The 26,673-nt window shown below is 46.5% G+C and overlaps 2 protein-coding genes and 2 long non-coding RNA genes across 35 annotated transcripts in view; 3 read left to right on the plus strand and 1 right to left on the minus strand.

Annotated features, from left to right (window-relative positions):
• The window catches only part of NIPA1 (NIPA magnesium transporter 1), a 96,198-nt gene that overhangs the window by 35,625 nt on the left and 33,900 nt on the right, over nt 1–26,673 (minus strand). The window lies entirely within an intron of this gene.
• LOC144329813 (uncharacterized) lies at nt 2,355–6,139 on the plus strand. Its single transcript, XR_013395441.1, has 2 exons — nt 2,355–2,501; nt 6,068–6,139. It is a non-coding gene; the product is annotated as an uncharacterized LOC144329813 (long non-coding RNA).
• The window catches only part of LOC100424132 (E3 ubiquitin-protein ligase HERC2), a 119,117-nt gene continuing 104,067 nt past the window's right edge, over nt 11,624–26,673 (plus strand). For 10 of the 31 annotated variants that reach the window (XM_077938895.1, XM_077938894.1, XM_077938899.1 and 7 more), the window contains exons 1-6: nt 11,624–11,838; nt 12,768–12,869; nt 20,989–21,122; nt 23,091–23,191; nt 24,770–24,948; nt 25,361–25,485. In XM_077938895.1, coding sequence (XP_077795021.1) covers nt 12,848–12,869; nt 20,989–21,122; nt 23,091–23,191; nt 24,770–24,948; nt 25,361–25,485 — 561 coding nt within the window. In that variant the 5' untranslated portion in view covers nt 11,624–11,838; nt 12,768–12,847. Of the gene's footprint in view, nt 11,839–12,767; nt 12,870–20,988; nt 21,123–23,090; nt 23,192–23,644; nt 23,802–24,720; nt 24,949–25,360; nt 25,486–26,673 lie in introns of all 31 variants that reach the window. The other 21 variants (XM_077938912.1, XM_077938914.1, XM_077938911.1 and 18 more) reach the window with 6 other exon arrangements.
• On the plus strand, nt 16,017–19,750 carry LOC144329811 (uncharacterized). Its single transcript, XR_013395439.1, has 2 exons — nt 16,017–18,865; nt 19,165–19,750. It is a non-coding gene; the product is annotated as an uncharacterized LOC144329811 (long non-coding RNA).

The raw sequence follows: 26,673 nt of genomic DNA on the forward strand, positions 1-26,673 counted from the left end.
AGTGGCACGGGAGGCGGCGGCAGTGAGGGGCCGGCGAAGCGCTGGGTGGGGCAGGGGTTCCCAGATTTCGCAAATGCAAATGCAGGACTCCGGGTTAAGTTTCCAGCGCGGAGAAACACGCACACTTTCTGAGCGGGGTCCCCTGCAACATCCGGGCGGCGGAGCGCGGCAGGACGCACACGCGGGCAGCGCTCCCCGCAGAGCCTCCAGCCCAGGCCGGCCCAACCTCCCGGAGCGCTAAGCCCCGCGAGCTGCTGCGGAGATTGAGGGGAGCCCCGGCGGTGGGCGTTCCTCCTCCGCCCTTCTTCACGCTGGAGTCAGCGCCGCTGGGGCTCTGGGCTTGTGCTCCCACCGTCTGATTTCCTCGTTTTGATGAACTACAACAAAATTACAGAAAGCTTGAAAAATAGGAAAAAATTATTTTAAAGTGACTCAATTCCACAACCCTCACCTAATTATTAGTATTTAAGGTGTCTTCCCATATGTATACATACTTTTACATGTTTCCGATTACAATATACGAAACTTCCTTTTTATTTAATATTATATCATAATCAGTTTTCTGTATCGCTACATAAATATAGTTGTTCTAATGACAGTATAATAATTTGTCTAACCATTCAGCCATTGTTGAGTGTTAGGTTGCTACCAGGTTTGTTTTTTTGAGACAGAGTCTCGCTCTGTCCCCCAGGCTGGAGTGCAGTGGCGCCATCTCCGCTCACTGCAACCTTCTGCCTTCAAGCGAGCCTCTGCCTCAGCCTCAGCTAGGATTACAGACCTCCGCCACCACGCCCAGCTAATTTTTGTGTTTTGAGACTCGGTTTCACCATCTTGGCCAGGCTGGTCTTGAACTCCTGACCTCAGGTGATCTGCCCACCTCTGCCTCCCAAAGTGTTGGGATTACAGGCGTAAGGCACCGCGCCTGGCCGGTTGCTGCCAGGTTTGCTTGACTATAAACGATGCTACAAGCTGGGCACGGTGGCTCACACCTGTAATCCCAGCACTTTGGGGGCCGAGGTGGGAGGCTCGCTTGAGCTCAGACGTTCAAGACCAGCCTGGGCAATATAGCCAGACCCTGTCTCTACCAAAAAAAAAAAAGTAATTAGCGGGGCGTGGTGGCTCCTGCCTCCAACCCCAGCTAGTCTGTAGGCAGAGGTGGGAGGATGGCTTGAGGTGGAGGTTGCCATGAGCTGTTCTTGCACCACTACCCGCAAGGCTGGTCAACAGAGCAAGACTGTCTCAAAAACAAACAAGAAAGTATAAACTTTTTGGCAGCTTTGCATACAGCATTATTATTTTGTGAAGAAATATAAAATCGGGCCCAGCGCGGTGGCTCACGCCTGCAATCCCAGCACTGTGGGAGGCCGAGGCGGGTGAATCACGAGGTCAGATCAAGACCATCCTGGCTAACATGGTGAAACCCCGTCTGTACTAAAAATACAAAAAATTAACCAGGTGTGGTGGCGGGCGCCTGTACTCCCAGCTACTCGGGAGGCTGAGGCAGGAGAATGGCAGGAACCTGGGAGGTGGAGCTTGCAGTGAGCCGAGATGGTGCCACTCTACTCCAGCCTGGGGGACAGAGCAAGACTCTGTCTCAAAAATCAAATCAAATCACATAATATATCTGCTTGAAAATTTTTATACTGAATGAATAACCATTTCTTCTTATTCTTTTTTATTGTGGTAACATATATAGCAGATGTCATTTTACCCACTCTTAAATGTATGATTCAATGGCATTCCTTAACACTTATACAGTGTTGTGCAACCATCACCACTATCTGTTCCCAAAACTTCCTGTTGCCCCAAACAGAAACTCTGTAGCCATTAAGCAGTCGCTTCCCATTTCTCCCTCCTCCCGGTCCCTCATAACCTCTAAACTACTTTCTGTCAGTATGAATTTGCCTATTCTAGGTATGTGATACAAGTGGAGTCACAGAAAATTTGTCCTTCCATGGCTGGCTTATTTCGCTTAGCATAATGGTTTCAAGGTTCATCCATATTGTAGCATGCGCCGGAGCTTCATTCTTTTAAATGCCTGGGTAATCTTCCATTGTTTATATATATACAACCTTTTGTTTATCCATTCACCTGCCCACAGTTAGCTATTGTAAATAATGCTGCAAGGAACACTGAGGTAAATGTATCTGTATGAGTCCCGGATTTAAATTATTTTGAGGACATACCTAGGAGTGGAATTGCTGAGTCATAGTAATTCTACGCTTAACTTTTTGAGGAACTGCCAAACTTTTCCACAGCAGTGATATCACTTTACATTCCCACCAGCAATGTGTGGGCTCCGTGTTTTCCATGTTCTCACCAACACTTGTTATTTTCTGGATGTCTTTTTCATTTTCTTTGTTGTTGTTGTTGTTGTGGGTTTTTTTTTTTGCCATCCTAATAGGTATGAAGTGGTTGCTTATTCTTTTTAAATATTCCTCTGAAGTCCAGGCTCAGTGCCTCATGTCCAGTAATCCCAGTACTTTGGGAGGCCAAGGCGGGTGGATAACATTGAGGCCAGGAGTTCGAGATCAGCCTGGCCAACATGGTGAAAGCCTCGTCTCTACTGAAATACAAAAAATTAGTTTGTGTGGCAGCCTGAGCCTGTGGTCCCAGCTACTCAGGAGGTTGAGTCACAAGAATTGCTTGAGCCAGGAGGCAGAGGCTGCAATGAGCTGATTTCCCACCATTGCACTCCAGCCTGCAGCCTGGGTGACGGAGCAAGACTCTGTCTCAAAAAATATGTATATATAAAATATATTTATGATAATAAATATATGTAATATATAATATATATTGTAATTATATATTATATGTATTATGTATTATATTGTATATTATATGTATTATATATATATTTATTATAATATATATTATATGTATTATAATATATGTATATTATATATTATATTGTATATTATGTGTTATATGTATTATAACATATAATTATATATATAATTTTAATTATGATATATATAACTTTTTTATATCTATAAAAAAAGAAGTTAAAACTTATTTCATAAACTTCAGCAGAAGCAAGCAAGTGAAAGCAGCAGCAATAGCAGTGCCAAAATAATACAAATATTCACTTAACTAATACTACCAGTATTTATTTATTTATTTATTTATTTTTATTTATTTTGAGATGGAGTCTCACTCTGTCGCCCAGGCTGGAGTGCAGTGGCGTGATCTCTGCTCACTTCAAGCTCCGCCTCCCAGGTTCACGCCATTCTCCTGCCTCAGCCTCCCAAGCAGCTGGGACTACAGGCGCTGCCACCACCATGTCTGGCTAGTTTTTGGAATTTTTTTTTTTTTTTTTGAGACAGAGTCTCGCTCTGTCGCCCAGGCTGGAGTGCAGTGGCCGGATCTCAGCTCACTGCAAGCTCCGCCTCCCGGGTTCACACCATTCTCCTGCCTCAGCCTCCCGAGTAGCTGGGACTACAGGCGCCTGCCACCTCGCCTGGCTCGTTTTTTGTATTTTTTAGTAGAGACAGGGTTTCACCGGGTTAGCCAGCATGGTCTCGATCTCCTGACCTCGTGATCTGCCCATCTCGGCCTCTCAAAGTGCTGGGATTACAGGCTTGAGCCACCGCGCCCGGCCTTTTTTTTTTTTTTTTTTTTGAGACAGAGTCTCAGTCTGTCACCCAGGCTGGAATGCAGTGCTGCAATCTCAGCTCGCTACAACCTCCAACTCCTGGGTTCAAGCGATTCTCCTGCCTCAGCCTCCTGAGTAGCTGGGATTACAGGCATCCGCCACCACGCCCAGCTAATTTTTGTATTTTTAGTAGAGATGGGATTTCGTCATGTTGGCCAAGCTGGTCTCAAACTCCTGACCTCAAGTGATCCACCTGCCTTGGCCTCCCAAAGTGCTGGGAATACAGGTATGAGCCACCGTGCCTGGCCTTTAAATAAATATTTAAATGGGTTCTCTCTTCATGCCACCCATTTACCAAGTTTTCTCCATCTTTCAACTTACTAAAATTTTTCAATGAGTAGTAATACATAGGTAGAGTTATATAGTAAATAACTATGGGCGCTATAATCTTTGCATTCCTTTATGTAATAGAATGTTTGCCTGAACTCCAAAGTGGACAAATTTAATATTTTCAGGCCATACTTTCCTTCCTTCCCTCCCTCCCTCCCTCCCTCCCTCCCTCCCTCCCTCCCATCCTCCCTCCCTCCCTCCCTTCCTTTCTCTCTCTTTCTCTTTTTTTTTTTTGAGATGGAATTTTGCTCTTGTTGCCCAGACTGGAATGCAATGGCACTATCTTAACTCACCGCAACCTTTGCCTCCCGAGTTTAAGTGATTCTCCTGCCTCAGCCTTCTGAGTAGCTGGGATTACAGGAATGCGCCACCATGCCTGGCTAATTTTGTATTTTTAGTAGAGATGGGTTTCTCCATGTTGGTCAGGCTGGTCTTGAACTCCCGACCTCAGGTGATCCGCCTGCCTTGGCCTCCCAAAGTTCTAGGATTACAGGTGTGAGCCATCATTCCCTGCTTCAGGCCATACTTTCTTTCTCTAAAACATTGTAGTTATTGTCCCAATGTCTTTGGCATTAAATGTTATTCTATTTTAATGTCTGAGGCCGCAATCAACAATAATTAAACATAAATAGGGTATAAATAATGTTAAGGAATAATTGTTGATTTTGTTGGGTATGATAATAAAATTGTGGTTATGTTAATGTTTTTATTACAGATAACTACTAAAGGATTTATAGGTTAAATGATTATGTTGGGGATTTACACCTTTAAAAATCTCATAAGGGAAAAAGTGAGTGTGTGAGCAAGTGTGGAAATAGATGTGCCAACAGATGACACCTGTTACCACCCAAAGGAGGATAGCAAATAGCATAATAGCTGGGTGTGCTGGCTCACACTATAGTCCCAGCTACTTGGGAGCCTGAGGCAGGAGGATTGCTTGAGGCGGGGGATCCTTTGAGGCTAGGCTGTAGGGTTCTATATTCATGCATATGAATAGCCACTGCACTCCAGCCCGAGCAACATGGTAAGACCTCTTCTCTTTAAAAAAAAAAAAAAAAAAAAATGGCTGGGCGTGGTGGCTCACACCTGTAATCTCAGCACTCTGGGAGGCCGAGGCGGGCGGATCACAAGGTGAGGAGATTGAGACCATCCTGGCCAACATGGTGAAACCCCATCTCTACTAAAAATACAAAAATTAGCTGGGCGTTGTGGCCCGTGCCTGTAATCCCAGCTACTCGGGAGGCTGAGGCAGGAGAATTGCTTGAACCCAGGAGGCAGAGGTTGCAGTGAGCTGAGATTAGGCCACTGCACTCCTGCACTCCAGCCTGGTGACAGAGCGAGACTCCGTCCAAAAAAAAAAAAAAAGCATAACAATGCCTGCCATTGGCCAGGCTCGGTGGCTCATGCCTGTAATCCCAGCACTTTGGAGGGGGCCGAGGAGGGAGGATCACAAGGTCAGGAGATCGAGACCATCCTGGCTAACACGGTGAAACGCTGTCTCTACTGGAAAAAAAAAAAAAAAAAGTAGCCGGGCGTGGCATCATGCGCCTGTTGTCCCAGCTACTACTCGGGAGGCTGAGGCAGGAGAATCGCTTGAACCCGGGAGGCGGAGGTTGCAGTGAGCCGGGATCGAGATCATGCCACTGCACTTCAGCCTGGGCAACAGAGTGAGACTCTGCCTAAAAAAACAAAACTAAACTGGCACCAGCAGCACAGGTGCCGCAGTCTCAGAATGTCAACTCACTGCATAGTTTGCAGATGTCAGGGTCGCCAAGAAAGACACAGCTCACACAGAGGGTGAACAACACTTTACTCACATCGAGAAGAGGCAGGGCAAGATCAGCTTCAATAGTGGGTGTCAGTCCCCCTGGCCATTTGTCCAACCTTCAGCCAACACGGGGTGGTGTTCGGGTTGCACCTGTCCTGTGCTGTAGACAAAAGATCCTGTGTCCTTCCCACCAGGAAAGATGGAATAGTGAGGTTGGCCAAGTACCACATAAAGCACATGCTTTAGAAGAACAAAGAAGGAAATACTGAGTCTGAAACAGAGAAAGATGTTACCACACAGGGAAATAAACCCAGTCCAAGTTGCAAGGGCTCTTTTTTTTTTTTTTTTTTGAGACGGGAGTCCCACTCTGTCACCAGGCTGGAGTGTAGTGGTGTGATCTTGGCTCACTGCAACCTCTGCCTCCCAGGTTCAAGCAATTCTCCTGCCTCAGCCTCCCATGTAGCTGGGACTACACGCATGCACCACCACGCCCAGCTAATTTTTGTATTTTTAGTAGAGACCGGGTTTCACCATGATGGCCAGGATGGTCTCTATTTCTTGACCTTGGGATCCACCTGCCTCAGCTTCCCAAAGTACTGGGATTACAGGCGTGAGCCACTGCACCTGGCCACCAAAGGCCTATTCTTTTCTTTTCTCTCTCTATATTTTTTTGAGACGGAGTCTCGCTCTGTCGCCCAGGTTGGAGTGCGGTGGCGCCATCTCAGTTCACTGCAATCTCCATCTCCTGGGTTCATGCCATTCTCCACCACGCCCGGCTAATTTTTTTTGTATTTTTAGTAGAGACGGGGTTTCACGGTGTTAGCCAGGATGGTCTTGATCTCCTGACCTCATGATCTGCCCGTCTCGGCCTCCCAAAGTGCTGGGATTACAGGCATGAGCCACCGCACCCCGCCCACCCAAGGCCTATTCTAATGCTGCCAAACAAAGGTCAAAAGACTGCACACACGTGACTGCCTTTCCTAGCAAGATTAAAAATTGAAGGATCAGCAGGAAGTTGCTAATTGATTAACGTGGGTAGTGTATGTAAAGTTATATGAATTGTATGCTTTCTCTCTTCTTTATGTATGTTTGAGAACATCCATAATGAAAGTATGGTGGCTGGCGAGGTGGCTTACGCCGGTAATCCCAGCAGTTTAGGAGACCAAGGCAGGCAGATCACCTGCCTATTTTAACTTATCATATTCCTTTATTCAGGGAGAGAAGTTATTGAGATGTTAACTGGTTGTAGGCAAAGGGAAGAAACATGGTGAAGTCAGGTTTGTTGGTGGAGGAGAAATGGTACTAAAGACTCTGCCCAACAAATATTCGGAATCCAGAAATGTTCGTATTTCTCCAGGGTTCAGTTTCTCACGGGTCACTTTCCATTACACGGATTCTGGAGAGCAAATAAGATAGGATTCATTCAGGTATCAAGCCAGAGTCTTTTTTTTTTTTGGGAGGGGGAAGACAAAGTCTAGCTCTATCGCCCAGGCTGGAGTGCAGTGGCACAATCTCAGCTCACTGCAACCTCTGCCTCCCGGGTTCAAGCGATTCTCCTGGCTCAGTCTCCTGAGTAGCTGGGATTACAGGTGCCAGCCACCACACCTGACTAATTTTTGTATTTTTAGTAAAGACAGTGTTTCACCATATTGGTCAGGCTGGTCTCGAACTCCTGACTTTGTGATCCACCCTCCTCAGCCTCCCAAAGTGTCATCTCAGGATTTTAGGCGTGAGCCATGGTGCCTGGCCAAAATGGTTATTTTTAACTTTTATTTTCTTGAGACAGAGTCTTGCCCTGTCCCCCAGGCTGCAGTGCAGTGGTGCGATCTCAGCTCACTGCAAGCTCCGCCTCCCGGGTTCACGCCATTCTCCTGCCTCAACCTCCCGAGTAGCTGGGACTACAGGCGCTGCCACCACGACCAGCTAATTTTTTATATTTTTAGTAGAGACGGGGTTTCACTGTGTTAGCCAGGATGGTCTCGATCTCCTCACCTTGTGATCCGCCTGCCTCAGTCTCCCAAAGTGTCATCCCAGGATTACAGGCGTGAGCCACCACGCCCAGCCCAAAATGGTGGTTTTTATAATTCAATCATTCTGTGTTTACGAATGGAATTTTTTTGTTGTTGTTGAGACAGAGGCTCACTCTGTCACCCAGGTTGGAGTACAGAGGCCTGATCTCATCTCACTGTCACCCCAGCCTCCTGGGTTCAAGCGATTCCTCTGCCTCAGGCCTCTGAGTAGCTGGGATCACAGGAGCACACCACCATGCCTGGCTAATTTTTGTATTTTTAGTAGAGGTCTTTCATCATATTGGGCAGGCTGGTCTCAAACTCCTGACCTCGTGATCCACCTGCCTCAGCCTCTCAAAGAGCTTGGATCAGAGGCATGACCCACAGCGCCCGGCCAGAATCTTTGTTAATGTGCATCTTGGCATATACGCTGAGACACACACACACACATATTCCAATATATATCAATGTATGTGATAGCCTCACCTAGGTCAAGATACAGCAGATTTATTTTCTTTTTCTTTTTTTTTTTGAAACAGACACTGCCTCTGTCACCCAGACTGGAGTGCAGTGACGCGATCTTGGCTCACTGCAACCTCTGCCTGCCGAGTTCAAGGGATTTTCATGCTTCAGCCTCCTGAGTAGCTGGGATTACTAATTTTTGTATTTTTGGTTTTGCCATGTTGTCCAAGCTGGTCTCAAACTCCCAGCCTCAAGTGATCCAGCTGCCTTGGCCTCCCAAAGTGCTGGGATTACAGATGTGAAACACTGTGCTCAGCCTTTCTTTTCTTTTTTCTCTTTTTCTTCCTTCCTTCCTTTCTTCCTTCCTTCTTTCCTTCCTTTCTTTTTGCGACTGGTCTTGCTCAGTCACGGAAGTTACAGGCTGGAGTGCACTGGCACAGTCATAGCTCACTGCACCCTCAAACTCTTGAGCTCAAGCAATCCTCCTGCCTCAGCCTCCTGAGTAGCTGAGACTACAGGCGCACACCAGCGTGCCATGCTAATTTTTAATTTTTTGTAGAGATGGGATCTCGCTATGTTGCCCAAGCTGGTCTCTAACTCCTGGGCTCAAGCGACTCTCTCACCTAGGCCTCCTGAAGTGCTGGGATTACAGGCATGAGCCACTGCACCCAACCAAGATACAGCAGATTTCTAGTACCCCAGAAGGCTCCTTCCTGATCTACACTTTCCCACAAAGGAAACTACTCTTCGGACTTCAATCGTCATCAGTTCTGCTTCCTGCGCTTCATCTCAGTGGGATGGTGCAGTGTCTCTCGTACCTGGCTCCCTCTGTTCACCCATGTCGTGGAATGTTCCTACCCCTTCGTTTTTCTTTTTTGGCTGTGTAGTATTCCATGATGTGAATGTATCACCATTTATTCACTCTCCTGTTGATGGACATTTTGGTGGTTTTCATTTGGGGCTCTTATGAATAAAAATGGCAAGGAACTTTTTTTTTTTTTTTTGAGACGGAGTCTTGTTCTGTCACCCAGGCTGGAGTGCAGTGGCAGGATCTTGGCTCACTGCAGGCTCCACCTCCCAGGTTTACACCATTCTCCTGCCTCAGCCTCCCAAGTAGCTGGGAATATAGGTGCCTGCCACCACGCCTGGCTAATTTTTTGTATTTTTAGTAGAGACGGGTTTTCACTGTGTTAGCCAGGATGGTTTCTCCTGACCTCGTGATCTGCCCGCCTCGGCCTCCGAAAGTGCTGGGATTACAGGTGTGTGCCACCAGGGCCGACAACAAACATTCTTATATGTCTTTTTGTGGACATTTGCATTCATTTCTCTTGTGTACATGCTTAGGATGGAATTTCTGAAGGTAGGCATATATTTAGCTTTAGTAGAAACTGCCAAACAGGTTTCCAATGTGCTTATACAACTTTATGCTACTGCCAGCTTGACAGTTCTTGTACTTCTACATCTTTTCCAATACTCGGTATAACACAGCTTTTAGGCCGGGCGCGGTGGCTCAAGCCTGTAATCCCAGCACTGTGGGAGGCCGAGATGGGCGGATCACGAGGTCAGGAGATCGAGACCATCCTGGCTAACACGGTGAAACCCCGTCTCTACTAAAAAATACAAAAAACTAGCCGGGCGCGGTGGCGGGCGCCTGTAGTCCCAGCTACTGGGGAGGCTGAGGCAGGAGAATTGCGTGAACCCGGGAGGCAGAGCTTGCAGTGAGCTGAGATCCGGCCACTGCACTCCAGCCTGGGCGGCAGAGCGAGACTCCGTCTCAAAAAAAAAAAAAAAAAAAACAAAAAAAACACAGCATTTAACTTTAAACAGAGATAAAATGCTGGAGAGATCCAAAGAAGTGTGCGTGTTCCTGAAGGACATCCAATAAAGGGCCTCTTCTATTCGTCTATTTCTGGCACTGAAAACCACTGCATGGCCAGATCAGGAAGGAGGCCTGGTACAACTCCCAAGGAGGCACATGTCCCTCAGGTGGGCTTCGTGTCCCAGAAACTCTGGGGAAGGGGTGGAGAGGTGCCTTCTGGGCGAGCTGGTCTCCTCTGGCTTTTCTTGTCCCCTAGGGCTCCCAACCAGGAGACAGAGCACAGCCTGGCCAGGGAGCAGTACCTGCTACTGCGCTTGCTGTGAGCCAGCCACTCTGCCCTCTTTCAGGAATTACAGAATCCACAGGTACCCGGCATCGTTATTTATTTATTTATTCATTTATGCGGCATGGTTTTCCTCAGCTCTGTCGGATGGGTCTCTGTGAAGGGAGCTGGGTGGGGGCGAGTGGCCCCTCCCTGGAGGAGGCTGCCCCCTGGTCAGGATCTTTGGGGCTTCAGGTTTCATGAGTTAGGGCCAGTCTCCCTAGAGAAACCCTTCTTGGCTAGGGCTGGGGAGCCCACCAGAGTGACCCAATCAGTTCTCAGGGCCTGTGGTGGAGCCAAGTGGTTTCAAGAAGGCCATGTTCAGCTCCATCCTAAAGAGCACTCATGCAAGTTGGGGAGGAGGACGAGGGGTGCACAGCTCTGAGCTGAGTCAGACCCACCTGAGGACTGAGCCCAGCAGGAGGAGGCCGAGTCACTAACCATAAAAGGAGCAGATGCCTCCCCCGTGCTGGTTGAGATGAGTCTTGGGCATCAACTCTAATAATTTCTAATTATACCCAGAAATACTGATTCACACAGCAACTAGTGAATAATAGCCTTTTAGAGCTAAAAAAGCCTTGTATGATTTATTGTAAGTTGACATATGCATTTTACACAAACTAGAGGCACCGTGGTAGGCCAGCGGCAGCCTGTTCAGGGGCCACAGTAAGGAGATTGGATTTCCTTAAGTGCAATGGGAGTTACTGGCTAGGCTTTATGGTTTTAGCCACAGGAAAGATGAATGTATTTCAGAGTAATATGGTGGATTCAAAATGAGGTTTAGAACTAGATCGATAATTTTTTTTTTTTTTTAAGACGGAGTCTCACTCTATCGCCCAGGCTGGAGTGCAGTGGCGCTATCTCGGCTCACTGCAACCTCTGCCGCCCGGGTTCAAGCGATTCTCCTACCTCAGCCTCCGGAGTAGCTGGGATTACAGGTGTGCGCCACCACGCCCGGCTAATTTTTGTATTTTTGGTAGAGATGGTATTTCACCATGTTGGCCAGCCTGGTCTCGAACGCCTGACCTCAGGTGATCCGCCCGCATTGGCCTCTCAAAGTGCTGGGACTACAAGCACGAACCAGGATGCCGGACCCAGCCTTTTTTAAAATGACGGTTTCGGCAGGCGGTGGCTCACAGCGCGGGTGCCGGATGCGGTGCCCACCGCACTCTCGCGGGAGAACGCGCGTGCGTGCGTGCGGCGGAAGCCCCGCCTTCCGGAGCCTGCGGTTGGCCCCGCCCGCAGCCCGTGAACTCCGAGTAGGAAGACAAACCGGATTGCCGGAAGCGAGAGAGTCCGGACAAGCGGCGAAGGGCTCCTGTTCCCAGTCGGCTGCGCCCGCGGAGCCGCCTCGTTGCCGCTGGCCGTAAGCGGGGGCGGCAGTCCCATCGGCCAGCGCCTCGGGCTGCGAGTGGCGCCGGGATCGGGGGCGTCGGCTCAGCAAGCGGCTGGCGTCCGCGCCCTGCGCGTCAGGTCCTGGCCTGGGGCACCGGGGCGGCAGGCGGCGGGGGCGGTGCAGGCGGGGATTTGGCGGGCGGCCGAGCCCGGAAGGCGGGCCTGGAGCGGCGGCAGCACCGGGGCCGGCCTGAGGGACCTCCCTAGGCGCAACCTCGGGCCTCTCTCCATCTCTAAGTGGTGGTGGCTGTGGGCGTTTCTGCAGGCGATCCTTTTGAGTATTTGTTTCACGCACGCGCCCTGCTGTGGGGTAAAGCGGCAGATTCACGCTGCTGTCATGTGTCATCAAAACGATGGGCTTGCCCGGCGCTGTGACTCAGGCCTGTAATCCCAGCACTTTAGGAGGCGGAGGCGGGCGGATCACGAGTTCAGGAGATCAGTGTCATCCTGGCTAACACGGTGAAACCCCGTCTCTACTAAAAATACGAAAAAAAAAAAAAAAACTAGCCGGGCGTGGTGGCGGCGCCTGTAGTCCCAGCTACTCTGGAGGCTGAGGCAGGAGAATGGCGTGAACCCGGGAGGCGGACCTTGCAGTGAGCTGAGATCCGGCCACTGCACTCCAGCCTGGGCGACAGAGCGAGACTCCGTCTCAAAAAAAAAAAAAAAAAGTAAAAACGATGGGCTTCCTGTCGGGTGTGTGTGCCTTTTGGATTTGAGGGCAGGGGGATGACATTGTGACTTGGCCTCCTCTGACCGTCCATTTTCAAGATCTCGCCAGTGTGGTGCAGAAACTCGGCACACCCTGCCTACCTTGGAAGGAGGCTTTCCCTTCCCCACCTCCCTCCCCTCCATCTCTTCCCTCTTTCCCTCTCTCCCCTTCACTCCCCTCCCCCAGCTCTTCTCTTCCCCCTTTCTGTTCTCTTTTTTTTTCTGCGTTAAACCTTTCGGGAGTGTCTTTGTAAACTATTAAAAAGAGTTAGGTCTTCAACATGTATGTTTACTTGCAGGCCTGAGAACTGGAGGAAACTGGAGAAAAGATGCCCTCTGACTCTTTCTGTTTGGCTGCCCAGGCTCGCCTTGACTCCAAATGGTTGAAAACAGATATACAGGTGGGGTTTGACATGTCTTTTTCTTAGTGTGTTTCTGCTTCCATGTTTAAATTTCTCGTGTAAGGCTTTTTTTAGGGTATGTAAAGGGAAGTCAGTTGTATCTTGCTATATTAGAAAAGTAGGTTTATTTCCTGTAACTTAAAATGTAACAGTCTTCATGGCTCTTTTTGTAGATTGTGCAGGGCTGCCTTTTAATTAGTTTCTTGCAAGTGCACGAAACTTGAGATCTATTAATAGGCAAAAATTTTCTCCTATTTATTATTACTGGTTAAGAAATCTGCTACACTCCTAACCATATCATGGTGACTGTTGTTTGCTCCTGATAGTTCTTGAGCTGTTTAGTTAACTGTGGAGGGGAAAATTGGAGAGGTAAACTGCAGTAATTGTGGCCAATAGAAACTCACTCATTTTATGAGGTCTTGTGTTTGTGTTTCTGGAGAGACAAGAGTTAGTTCAGTTGAGCTGTTCGTTTTGTATTTGTAACCAATACAAGGACTAAGGACAGTTGTGTTGCAACTGAGGTCATGATGTTGATGAATTTTTTTCGTCCTTTGTTCTTTTAAAAATTATGGTTAGAAAGCAGAGCATAATTGTTCTTTATGTAGATCCCAACTGATTGGGGTTTTTAGGGAGATTTTTTGGCATTCAGTAAATGTTTTTGTTTTCTGTGTGACATGATGTGTGTTTTTTACTATTACAGAATATTTTATGTATGGATAGATTTATACATACCAAATTCCCTTTTTTTTTTTTTTTTCTGTTTTTTGAGGCAGAGTCTCACTGTGTCGCCCAGGCTGTAATGCTTGGCATGTTCTCGGCTCACTGCAACCTCTGTCTCCTAGGTTCAAATGATTCTCCTGCCTCAGCCTCCCAAGTAACTGGGAGTATAGGTGCCCACCACCATGCCTGGCTAATTTTTATATTTTTAGTAGAGATGGGATTTCACTCTGTTGGCCAGACTGGTCTTGAACTCCTGACCTCTTGATCCACCCGCCTCAACCTCCGAATGTGCTGGCATTACAGATGTGAGCCACTGCAACCAGTCTACATTTTTTTTAATTAAAAAAATTACATGAAGTTTATTTTTTTGTGGTCTCTAGTTCAGTAAATTGTGAGCTCTATAGATTCATGTACCCCACCATCATCAGGATGGAGAAGTTTCATCACCCCAAAAGCTCCCTTGTGCTGCTGCTTTTTATCACATGTACCCTGGACTTGTACCCTGGCAACCACTGATCTGTTCTCCATCAGTGTAAGGGTATTGTTTTTGAGAATGTCATGTAAGCGGAACCTTTTTTTTTTTTTTTTTGAGATGGGGTCTCACTCTGTCACCCAGGCTGGTGTGCAGTGGCGCGATCTCGGCTCACTGCAAAGTCTGCCTCCTGGGTTCACGCCATTCTCTGCCTCAGCCTCCCTAGAGGCTGGGACTACATGCGCCGCCACCACGCCCGGCTAATATTTTTGTATTTTTAGTAGAGACGGGATTTCATCATGTTAGCTAGGATGATCTTTTTTTTTTTTTTTTTTTTTTTTTTGAGACAGAGTCTTGCTCTGTCGCCCAGACTGGGGTGCAGTGGCCGGATCTCAGCTCACTGCAAGCTCCGCCTCGCGGGTTTAGACCATTCTCCTGCCTCAGCCTCCCGAGTAGCTGGGACTACAGGCGCCCGCCACCTCGCCCGGCTAGTTTTTTGTATTTTTTAGTAGAGACGGGGTTTCACCGTGTTAGCCAGGATGGTCTCGATCTCCTGACCTCGTGATCCGCCCGTCTCGGCCTCCCAAAGTGCTGGGATTACAGGCTTGAGCCACCGCGCCCGGCCTGCTAGGATGATCTTGATCTCCTGACCTTGTGATCCACCTGCCACAGCCTCCCAAAGCGCTAGGATTACAGGCGTGAGCCACCGCACTTGGCCCAGTGGAACCATATTTTAAGTAACGTTTTGAAACCATCTTCATTACTCCCAGTTACATGTTTGAGATTTATCTGCTGTTCTGTGTATTAATAGTTGTTTTTATTGCTGAATAATTTAGTATTTCGTCATTTGAATGTACCACATTGTATTTATCCATGATGCTATTTTGGGACCTTGTGGTGGTTTCCATTTTTCTTTCACAATTGTAATCCTGCTGTGAGCCATTCTGCTGCCTCAGCCTCCCGAGTAGCTGGGACTACAGGCGCCTGCCACCACGCCCGGCTAATTTTTTTTGTATTTTTAGTAGAAATGGGGTTTCACCGTGTTGGCCAGGATGGTGTCGATCTCCTGACCTTGTGATCCACCCACCTCGACCTCCCAGAGTGCTGGGATTACAGGCGTTAGCCACTGCGCCTGGCCAATAATGTGGTAGTTTTATGTTTAACTTATTATTTATTGTTATTTTTGAGATCGGGTCTCACTCTGTCGCCCAGGCTGCAATGCAGTGATGTAATCTTAGCTAACTGTAGCCTTGAACTCCTGGGCTCAAGTGATCTTCTTGCCTCAGCCTCCCAAGTAGCTAGGACTACAGGTGCGCGACACCATGCTTGATTAATTAGAGACAGAATCTCACTGTGTTGCCTGGGCTGGTCATACACTCCTGGCTTCAAGCAGTCTTCCTGCCTCAAGACTCCTGAGTTGCTGAGATTCCACACCTGGCACTAGATGTAACTTTTTGCAGAACCAGTAAACTGTTTTCCACAGTGGCTACAGTGTTTTACATTCTTGCAGCAGTATACCAAGATTCCAGTTTCCCCACACCCTCACTAATACTTTTTCTTTTCTTGTCTGATGATAGCCATCCTAATTTGTGTGAGTAGGTAGAGCATCTCATTGTTTTGATTTGCATTTCCCTGTTGATTAGTCATGCTGAACATCTTTTTACATGCTTATTGACCATGAGTATACATTCACTGGAGAAATGTCTATTCAAATCTTTTGCCCTATTTTTATTTTTATTTTTGGAGACGGAGTTTGGCTGTAGTTGTCCAGGCTGGAATACAGTGGCGCAATCTCAGCTCATTGCAACCTCCGCCTCCTGTGTTCAAGTGATTCTCCTGCCTCAGCCTCCAGAGTAGCTGGGATTACAACTCCTGACCTCAGGTGATCCACCCACCTCGGCCCCCCAAAGTGCTGGTATTGCAGGCATGAACCACTGCACCTGGCCCTTTTGCCCATTTTTTTTTTTTTTTTTTTTTTTTTGAGACGGAGTCTCGCTCTGTCGCCCGGGTTAGAGTGCAGTGGCCGGATCTCAGCTCACTGCAAGCTCCACCTCCCAAGTTTACGCCATTCTCCTGCCTCAGCCTCCTGAGTAGCTGGGACTACAGGCGCCCGCCACCTCGCCCGGCTAGTTTTTTGTATTTTTAGTAGAGATGGGGTTTCACCGTGTTAGCCAGGATGGTCTCGATCTCCTGACCTCGTGATCCGCCCGTCTCGGCCTCCCAAAGTGCTGGGATTACAGGCTTGAGCCACCGCGCCCGGCCCCTTTTGCCCATTTTTGTAATTGACTTTTTGTTTTGGGTTATAGGAGTTCTTTATCATGGATGGACTTTCATAATCTCTTCCCTTTATCCAACCCTATAAAACCCATATATTTATTCTTTGCTTGCTTTATTTTGTATAAATCAATTTTTTAAATGTCTGATGCATTTTCTTTCCAATTAAAAATATACATGGAATAAATGTTTTCTTATAAAAATGTATAGATTATAAAGTAGAGATTTCACCTGACTGCCCACCCCAATTTCAGTTTTCCTCCAAGAGTTAGCCAGTATTATCCCTTCGGTGTGGCTATTCAGACTTACTTTTCCTTGCATGGACATACATGTGTAAATGTACATGTATTAACATAATTTTTGATGCCAGGCATGGTAGCTCATGCCTGGAATTCCAGCACTTTGGGACCTTGAGGTGAGAGAATTGCTTGAGGCCAGCGGTTGGAAGCTGCAGTGAACTGATTGTGCCGCTACACTCCAGCATGGGTGACAGGGTAAGACCCTGTGTCTTAAAAAAAATCTGTATCTGCGGTTGATAATAGTACCCACCTCGTAGGTTATTATGGGATCAGTACAGAAGGCCAGGCAAAGTGCGTATCCTATTATCTTGCATGTAGTAAGTACCAGTGTAGACCACCTGTTATCCAGAAATTTGCTGAAATATGCCTTGCACTTTCTCTCTTTCCATTTTGATCAGTCTTACTAGAAGTTACCAGTTTGAGTTTTTTCAAAGAGCCAGTTGTTGGTTTTATTGATTTTGTTTTCTTTTTCATTGATTTCTGCTTTATTATTTATTATTTCCATTTTTCTGCTTGCTTTGAGTTCCATTTGCTCTTCTGTCTCTTCTAGTTTCTTAAGGTAAAAAATATTTTTGTGTCTATATATGTAAAGTATATTGTTCTCTAGTTTGTACTGTCTTTAGGTTCAATATCATGCTAATATTAGCTTCTTAAAATGAATTGGGAAGATTTTCATCCTCTAGATTCCAGAAGAGACTGTTTTGAGTCTGTGTTAATGTTGGATGGAATTATCCAGTGAATTCATTTGGGTCTGATAATTTCTTTTTATTGGGATTCTTAGAATTATGAATTCAGTTTTCTTGATAGTGGTAGGGCTATTCAAATGGTCTGTTTTATATTTGGTGAGTTGTGGTAATTTGTATTATTTGAGGAATAAGTCCATTTTGCCCACGTTGTCAAAGTCCTGTGTATAGAGTTGTACCTAGTAATTCCTCATTCTCTTTTTTGATGTCTTTTTTTATTTTTTTTGAGAGAAGTCTCTCTCTTGTCCCCCAGGCTGGAGCGCAGTGGCTTTATCGCGGCTCACTGCGACCTCCGCCTCCTGGGTTCAGTCGCTTCTCCTGCCTCTGCCTCCCAAGTAGCTGGGATTAAGGTGCCTGTCACCACGCCTGGCTAATTTTTGTATTTTTTAGTAGAGACAGGGTTTCCCTATGTTGGCCAGGCTGGTCTTGAACTCCTGACGTCAGATAATCTGCCCACCTGGGCCTCTTAAAGTGCTGGAATTACAGGTGTCAGCTACTGTGCCCGGTCTTTTTTGATATCTTTAGAGCGCGTTTTCATCAGTAATGTTGGTAATTTATGTCTGTTTTTTTTTTCTTTTTTGGGGGGGGGGTCAGTCTTGCTTAGAGACGTGTGTCAGTTTTATTAATCTTTTCAAAGAACCAGCTTTTTGCTTTACTGTTTGTTTTTTCTGTTTTCACTTTGTTTCTACTCTTACCTTAATTATTTCTTCCTTTCTGCTTACTTTTAGGTTTATTTTGCTATTTTTTTTTCTTTTAGGTTTTCGAGGTGGGCACTTACATTATTGATTTGTTTCCAAGTTTCTAATACCATTTGTTTAGTGCTGTAAATTTCTCTCTCTCACCCACTGCAGGTCTTTCCCATACATTTTGATGTATTGTACTTGCATTTTCTCTCAGTTCAGAATGTATTTTAAAATTTCTCTTGAGACTTCCTCTTTGATCCATGGGTTATTTAGAAGTTTATTGTTTAGTTTCTGAGAGTTAGGCAATTTTCCCGTAATTGTTCTCTTGTTGACTTCTAATTTGTTTCCATTGTTTGAGGGAACGTAGGCCATGTGACTTTAATTCAAAAAATTTGTTAGGTTTGTTTTATGCCTCAGAATATGTTCTAACTTAGTATTTGTTTTGTGGATACTTGAAAAGATTATGTATTCTGCTGTTATTGGCTGGAGTGTTCTATAAATTTTGATTGGATCTAGTTGATCGATGGTGATGGTGAGTTCTATATCCTGGCAGTTTTTCTGTTTCCTAATTTTATCAGCTGTAGAAGAGATTTTGAGGTTTCCAACGATAAAAGTATAAATGTCTTTTTCTCCTTTCAGTTCTGTTCATTGTTTTTGTTTGTTCGGTGTATGCATGTTTCGAATTGCTGCGTCTTAATGGTGGATTGACCAAGTTTTCATTTTGTAATGTTGCCATCTGTTCCTGGTAATATCTTTTTTTGTTTTGGAGATGGAGTTTCGCTCCTTTTGCCCAGGCAGGAGTGAAGTGGCAGGATGTCAGCTCACTGCAACCTCCGACCCCACCGGGTTCAAGTGATTCTCCTGCCTCAGCCTCCTCAGTAGCTGGAATTATAGGCATCTGCCATCAGGCCCAGCTAATTTTTGTATTTTTAGTAGAGATGGGGTTTTTAGAGATGAGGTTGGGAGTTCGAGATCTGACCAACATGGAGAAACCCCGTCTCTACTAAAAATAGGAAAATTATCCGGGGAATGGTGGCGCAGGCCTGTAATCCCAGTTACTCGGGAGGCTGAGGCAGGAGAATCACTTGGTCCTGGGAGGCGGAGGTTGCAGTGAGCAGAGGTCACGCTATTGGACTCCAACCTGGGCAACAAGAATGAAACCCCATCTAAAAAAGAGAAAAAAGAAAAAAAAAAAGAGATGCTTTTGGGCATATGAGTTTTAATTTGTTGATGCCTGTTGATATATCACAGATTTCCTCTATTTGCTAACAGACACTAGAATGTTTAAGGCTTATGTAAATTTGTACTTTTCCAAAATGAAGCTGTCTATTAGACTTTTGCCCTCAGATGTGAAACTACAAGATTGCCAGATGAAACTTATCTTTTGTGTAGTTGGGAGTGTTGACTTTATTTGACTGTGATATGTGACTCCCTGGAGAGCACATAGAAGATACAGGAGGCAGAAAGAAACAAGAGCAAAACCCTGGTCGTCTTGCTCCCCAGAGACAGGAGTGATACTTGTAGCCTGTTTCCTTGTTTTCTTATGTTTTAATTTTTGTGTTTGTTTTCCTTTTTTGTTTATTTATGTTTAAATATAGTTGAAATCACATTACGGTTGGCTCTCTGTATCTGTGGGTTTCACAAACACACATTCAACCAACTGTGGATCTAAAATATTGGAAGAAAAGCAGTAAAAACCAAAACAACAATAAAAAATAAAAATAAAAAACAATACAGTATGACAACGAATTACAGAGCATTTGCCTTGTATTAGGTGTTATAGTAATCTAGAGATGGTTTTTCTTATTTGTTTGTTTTGACATGGAGTTCTCACTGTTGCCCAGGGCAGTGGGGCTATCATGGCTCCCTGCAGCCTTGATCTCCTGGGCTCAAGTGATTCTCACACCTCAGCCTCCCAAGTAGCTGGGACTCCAGGCGTGTGTCACAATGCCTAGCTAATTTGTATTTTTTGTAGAGCCAGGGACTCACTGTGTTGCCCAGGCTGGCCTCTAACTCCTGACCTCGAGGGATCTGCCTGCCTTGGCCTCCCAAAGTGCTGGGATTACAAGCCTGAGTCACCACGCCTGGCCGATTTTTTTTTCTGTTTAATTTGTATAGATGGGGTTTTGCCATGTTGCCCGGGCTGGTCTTGAACTCCTGGGCTCAGGCGACCCTCCCGCCTCTACCTCCCAGTGTTGGGAGTATAGGTGTGAGCCACTGTGCCTGGCTGAGATGATTTAAATGACACGGGAGGATGTGCACAGGTTATATGCAAATACCACACCATTTTATATCAGGGTCTTGAGCATCCTAGGGTTTTGGTATGGAGCCAGGGTGGGGCAGGCCTGGTCCCAATCCCCTGCAGATACCAAGGGACGACTGTACATGTTGTATTTTTGAAAATAGTTTTAGAGTAAATTAAACCAAGTGACAGATGAGATTTCTACCCATTTGGCAATAGGAGTGCCGTGGTTCTTTCCTTCCTTCCTGACCGGCTGTGATGGTCGTGAATCAGAGTGTCATGTATGGGTGGGCGGTAGGTGCTCAGATTCTCCAAGCACTGTTGTGTGTCGAATCAAACTGAGTTCCCTCAGCTGCAGAAATGGCTGAGAGCCCAGCTGCTTTTTCTCTGCTGTTTCCTTTGTGATGACATAGGGTTGGTGGATTAATTGGAATGTATCTTTCATTAAGTGGAAGAACTCCTAAAATTTTTAAAAAGCCTTTTTTTTTTGAGATAATTGTGGATTCACATACAGTTGTAAGAAACAGCATAGAGATTCCTTTTATTGTTCGCGCCTTTGCCCTCGCTGGTAGCTAGTTGCAAACTACGACACAGCCATCACAACTAGGGTGTTAACTCTGATAGTCTGCCTGTCTTCTTCAGGTTTTCCCAGTTTTACATGCTCTCAATTGTGTATTTCTTTGCAGTTTTTTCAGGTGCGGATTTTCTGAGACCACCACTGCAATCAGGGTACATGGACAAGGGCCGTTTATACCCACGTTCACGTATTCTCTCCACCTTAACTGCTGGCAACCACTCATCTGTTCTCTGTGTCTATTATGTGATTTTTTTGACATTGGGTTTTTAATTTTGTATTATTGTTATTATTGTAATTTTTGGAGACGGGGTCTCACCCTGATGCCCAAGCTGGAGTGCAGTGATACAATCATAGCTTACTGCAGCCTCAAACTCCTGGGCTCAAGCCGTCCTCTCATTTCAGCTTCCTGAGTAGCTGGGACCACAGATGCACGACACCACACCCGGCTAATTTTGTATTTGTAGTGACTGGGGTCTTGTTATGGTTCCCAGGCTTGTCTTGAACTCCTGGCCTCAAGCAAGATTGAGTTTTTTTCACTGAGCATAATCCCCTTGACATTTTCCCAAGGGGGTCGTTTCATGTATCATTATTGCTGAGTAGTTTTTTTTGTTTTGTTTTGTTTTGTTTTTGAGTCTCATGTTTTCACCCAGGCCAGGCTGGAATGCAGTGGTGCAATCTTGGCTCACTGCAACCTCCACCTCCTCCCAGGTTCAAGCAATTCTGCCTCAGCCTCCCAAGCAGCTGGGACTCCAGGCGTGCACCACCACACCCGGCTTATTTTTGTATTTTTAGTAGAGATGGGGTTTTGCCATGCTGGCCAAGCTGGTCTCCAACTCCTGACCTAAAGTGACTTGCCCACCTCCTCTGACGACACTTGACCCATGTGCTTTTTTATATAAGGACTGTGTGTCCTGTTACATGTCTGTGTCTTGTCGTGTTCATATTTCTCATTTAGGAGCAAAGATTTCCGTCTTCCAGGTACCCAGTGCCCTTCTCAGAGGTTCTTGTGTTTCCTCTCTCAGCTCCCGGTGCATTATTCAGGCACTTGTGGATAAGCATGTACTGATGCCCCAGCCAGCTGTGATCTTCATTGCCATTTTTATTACACATTGTATCTTGGGGAGATCCTTCTATAACATCCTTTTTTTGTTTTTTGTTTGTTTGCTTGTTTTGTTTTGTTTTTGAGATGGAGTCTTGCTCTGCCTCCCAGGCTGGAGTGCAGTGATCTTGGCTCACTGCAACCTCCATCTCCCAGTTTCAAGTGATTCTCCTGCCTCAGCCTCTGAGTAGCTGGGATTATAGGCACGCCACCACCACACCTGGCAAATTTTTGTATTTTTAGTGGAGACAGGGTTTCATCATGTTGGCCAGGCTGGTCTTGAACTCCATATTACCTGTTTTTATAGGATTTCCCCTGATTGTAAAGCAAATTTTAGTAAATTTGGAGAATATAGTTTATAGTAGCAATACTATAATATATATATGTTACAAATATGATATTGTATAAAGTAAAACATATAATCGTTGTGCATGATTGAGTTGAGATTATATGTTCATTTTTGTATTCTAGCCTTTTCTGTCTTGTACAGGATGATTTTTATGGTGAGCCATTTGCATAACCTTTTATAACATGCAGAATGAAACTGACTTGTGAAATTAACATACACAAGTAGTGAAAAGCTTTAAAAGACACAGGAGGGTGATGAGCACTTCCCTTAGAAGAGGACGACTCCTCACGGGGTGGGTTAGGCACACAGGGCTTCACCCTCAGCCAGGAGCAGACCCTGAGTGGAGGACGCTGGAGCTGGGGCGAGCCCGGCTACCCCGTGCGGCTCTGCTGCTCTTCTTCCAGCTCCTCTCTGGCCTGGTCTCTCCTGTGGGTTTTATTCTCCCTCCGTTTATGTATTTATCTGCTTATTGTCTGCTTCCTCCCATTAGACTCTCACTTTGTGAGGTCATTTCATGAGCCTTTTCCCAAGACGTTTAAAATTCCTTGTACATTTCTTTGATTCTTAAAGAGAAAACTTTTCCTTTACAAAAGACGTTTGATGAAAGTTGTTAAACAACAAAACTAAAAATGCACTTGTAATCCTGTCATGTGAGGAAAACCATTGGTTGGATTTTGGTACACACCCTTTCATAGTATTGATTTTATGTAGTATCTGCACCCTCCGCTGCTGACTGGTTATATGTTCCGTGTGTCGTCTGCAGTTCCGGGCCTGCGGGCAAAGGCGTGGAGGGGCTCGCCAGAGTGGGATCCCGAGCGATGCTGTCTTTCGCCTTCGCCTTCCTGCGCAGGGCCTGGCGATCAGGTACGGTCCCTGGTGTTGCGCGTGGTTCTTCCCTAATGCACCAACAGTCTGGGTTTTGAGTTCAGTTCAGCCACCCTGTGCCCTTCGGCTGATCCCATGTGCTCTCTGCCCCTCAGTTTTCTTGCTTGTGAGATGAGAGGCTGCAGAGGCTGTTTGGCTTTTCATGTCTGTGCTTTAGAGAAAAAAAAAGAGCAAGTGCATGCACCCTCCACCCCACGCCAGCCACTACCATGGAACACTGAGTACGAACTTAATTCTAGAAGAACAAGAAGTTAGTGTAGTGCTCATATGACAGCCACGAAACACAGAATTGACTGGAGCAGCTGTGCTAGATTTTGGCCTGTTGAGTGAGGGATTAGAAAGGGGACAGTGGCATCTTCTCTCGCTGAGGGCTGGGAAGCCCAGCGGGAGAGGGGAGTAGTGGGGGCTACTCTGACGCGTGTGTGCGCCCAGGCGAGGATGCGGACCTCTGCAGTGAGCTGTTGCAGGAGTCCCTGGATGCCCTGGGAGCACTTCCCGAGGCCTCGCTCTTCGACGAGAGCACTGTGTCCTCTGTGTGGCTGGAGGTGGTGGAGAGAACGACCAGGTTCCTCAGGTCTGTCGTGACCGGGTGAGTTCTTTCCTTTCTTGCCTTCTGCTTGCAGACAGCTGGCCTGCTGGAGGCTGGTTCTTACCACCCTTGCTTTAGAACTAAGAGGCCTAGTAGGTTGGTTTCTCGCCTGTTTTAAGTGGGCTCTCGGTGCTGTGATTCCGAGTCTGGGATCTCAGCTTTTCTGGTGATTCAATTTATGATCCTCTGACTAGACCCAGGAAGCTGTGATACTAAATGAGACGACGAGGGAGGATGCTTAGAGTTTTGACCATCCGTCATCCGTAGAGGGTTGAGCGCTGACATTGTGTGTCTCTGTGATGATTAGGAGCTGCTGTTCTGAGTGCAGAGTGGCACTTGGCTTGAAGTCTTATAGATAATGTGGGGGGTAAACAACTACTCAGGATCAAATTGTTTAGTCCTGTAACTGATGTTTTTAGTGTAAAACATTTTGAATAGGAATCATTTGTGTGTAAGGAAAAACATGAACTCTGGTCTTGGGTGCTAGGCATTGTTGTTAAGGTTTTTAAATGTAAAGGAATTCAACAGGAAGGACAGATGCAGAGGAAAAGTGAGGCCGCTCCTCACTCTCCTTGCCAGAGGTCAGCACTGTGCCTTCTTCCAGCGGGCAGGAGGCATTTGGCGTTTGCGCCCCCGGCTCTGAGTCCACTTCCTGAGCCTGCTGGTGAAGTTTCCATACACATGTTCACAGTGGGGTTTACAAAATTCCTCTAGAAAACACTTCAAGCATTGTGGGTAAGAGATTTTTAGTCTAGTTTTTCAAAATACTTAAACTGAGAAGTTATTTTGTCTATTTATACTTTTGAGTTTATACAATTGAGTTTTATTTATACAATTGAGTTTTATTCAGTGTTTAATAAGACTTTGAAATTCATTCATTTTTAGGGGTTCTAAGTGAAAATTGTTTTTCTCCTTTCAGTTGCATGCTGCCATTAGTCACCAGGTTGACCCGGAATTCCTTGGTTTAGGTCTGGGCAGCGTCCTCCTGAACAGCCTGAAGCAGACGGTGGTGACCCTGGCCAGCAGCGCGGGCGTACTGAGCACCGTGCAGTCGGCCGCCCAGTCCGTGCTGCAGAGCGGCTGGTCCGTGCTGCTGCCCACCGCCAAGGAGCGGGCCGAGTACTCTCTGCTCTCCTGCCCTGTGCAGGTGGGCTTGGGGAAGGAACAGGAGAGGGCATGGATCATGGTGCTGGGAGGGGATGGCATTTCACTCAAATTGGCACACACTTTCTTTTTTTTTTTTTTTTTTTTTTTTTGAGACGGAGTCTCGCTCTGCCGCCCAGGCTGGAGTGCAGTGGCCGGATCTCAGCTCACTGCAAGCTCCGCCTCCCGGGTTCACGCCATTCTCCTGCCTCAGCCTCCTGAGTAGCTGGGACTACAGGCGCCCGCCACCGCGCCCGGCTAGTTTTTTGTATTTTTTAGTAGAGACGGGGTTTCACCGTGTTAGCCAGGATGGTCTCGATCTCCTGACCTCGTGATCCGCCCATCTCGGCCTCCCAAAGTGCTGGGATTACAGGCTTGAGCCACCGCGCCCGGCCGGCACACACTTTCTATTTCAGTTTCAGGCAATGATGTGAACATAAGTCCAGGTCGTCGATTCATGATTGATCTTTTGGTGGGTAGCTTGATGGCTGATGGAGGGTTGGAATCAGCCTTACACGCAGCCATTACTGCAGAGATCCAGGTATGGCCTTGGAGGCACACGTGACCTGATGGTGCTCTGAGATCGGAAATACCACATTCACACATGTGAAAAATAACTGAAAACAGTAAAACTAAACTCGTATCATATTCGAGTATTTTTTAAATTATTTTATGTGCTAATTTAAACAATTATTGAGATATGATTTAATTGTGAAGAAATCCTGCATGTTGTCTGTTTCAGTGAATTTAACAGGTAACCTGTCCATCATGTAGACCGTTCCCGTCACCCGGAAAGATCCCTGTGCCCCTTGGCACTCGCAGCCGGGACGCTCCCCTGCCCTCAGATGAGATTCATTTCCCTGCTCTGAGTGTTGCAGCAATGTAGCTGCAGAGGCTGCACTCTTTCCTGCGTTGCCGTGGAGAAGGATTTTCAGATTCACTCACACTGTTGTGTGTCTTGTGACTTGGTTTTTATTATGGGAAGTTTTCCATTTTATAGGTGTAGTGCTGGTTGTTAGTTCATTCTTCTACTGAAGGACATTTAATTGCTTTTGGTTTTTGTATTCTTTTTTTTTTTTTTTTTTTTTGAGACAGTCTCGCTCTGTCGCCCAGGCTGGATGCAGTGACCTGATGTTGGCTCATGGCAGCCTTGTCCTCCTCGGCTCAAATGATCCTCCCACCTCAGCCTCCTGTGTTGCAGGGACCACAGCGTGTCACCATGCCCGGCTAGTTTTTTGATTTTTTTGTGGAGACAAGGTTTCAGTGTGTTGCCCAGGCTGGTCTCGAACTCCTGGGCTCAAGTGATCCCCCCACCTTGGCCTTCCATAGTGTTGGGATTACAAGCGTGAGCCACCGCGCCCAGGCTTTCTGGTTTTTGGCCGCGTAGAGCTGCCATGATTGTGCTGTGTACAAGTACTTCAGTGAGCATATGTTCTCCCTTAGGGTAAACACTTGGAGTGAAATTTGTTAGGTCTTGGGGTCCGTGTGTGTTCATAGTTTCCCAGAGTGGCTTTGCCATTTACACTTGAACCAGTGTGTGTGAGAATTACAGCAGCTTCTTATCCTCACAAAGCAGCTGGATGCTGCGTGTGTGGGGCGGATCACGTGGGTGTTTGTGAGAGCCAGTAGCAGGGTTATAGATTTTAGGGACTTCACAGAAGGAGGCTGGAGAGCGTCAGCAGAGGCAGCCTGGACCTTGGATCTGTAAAAGGAAGACACTGTTTGAAAA

Source organism: Macaca mulatta, chromosome 7 (assembly GCF_049350105.2).
Source record: "Macaca mulatta isolate MMU2019108-1 chromosome 7, T2T-MMU8v2.0, whole genome shotgun sequence".
NCBI classification, from domain to species: domain Eukaryota; kingdom Metazoa; phylum Chordata; class Mammalia; order Primates; family Cercopithecidae; genus Macaca; species Macaca mulatta.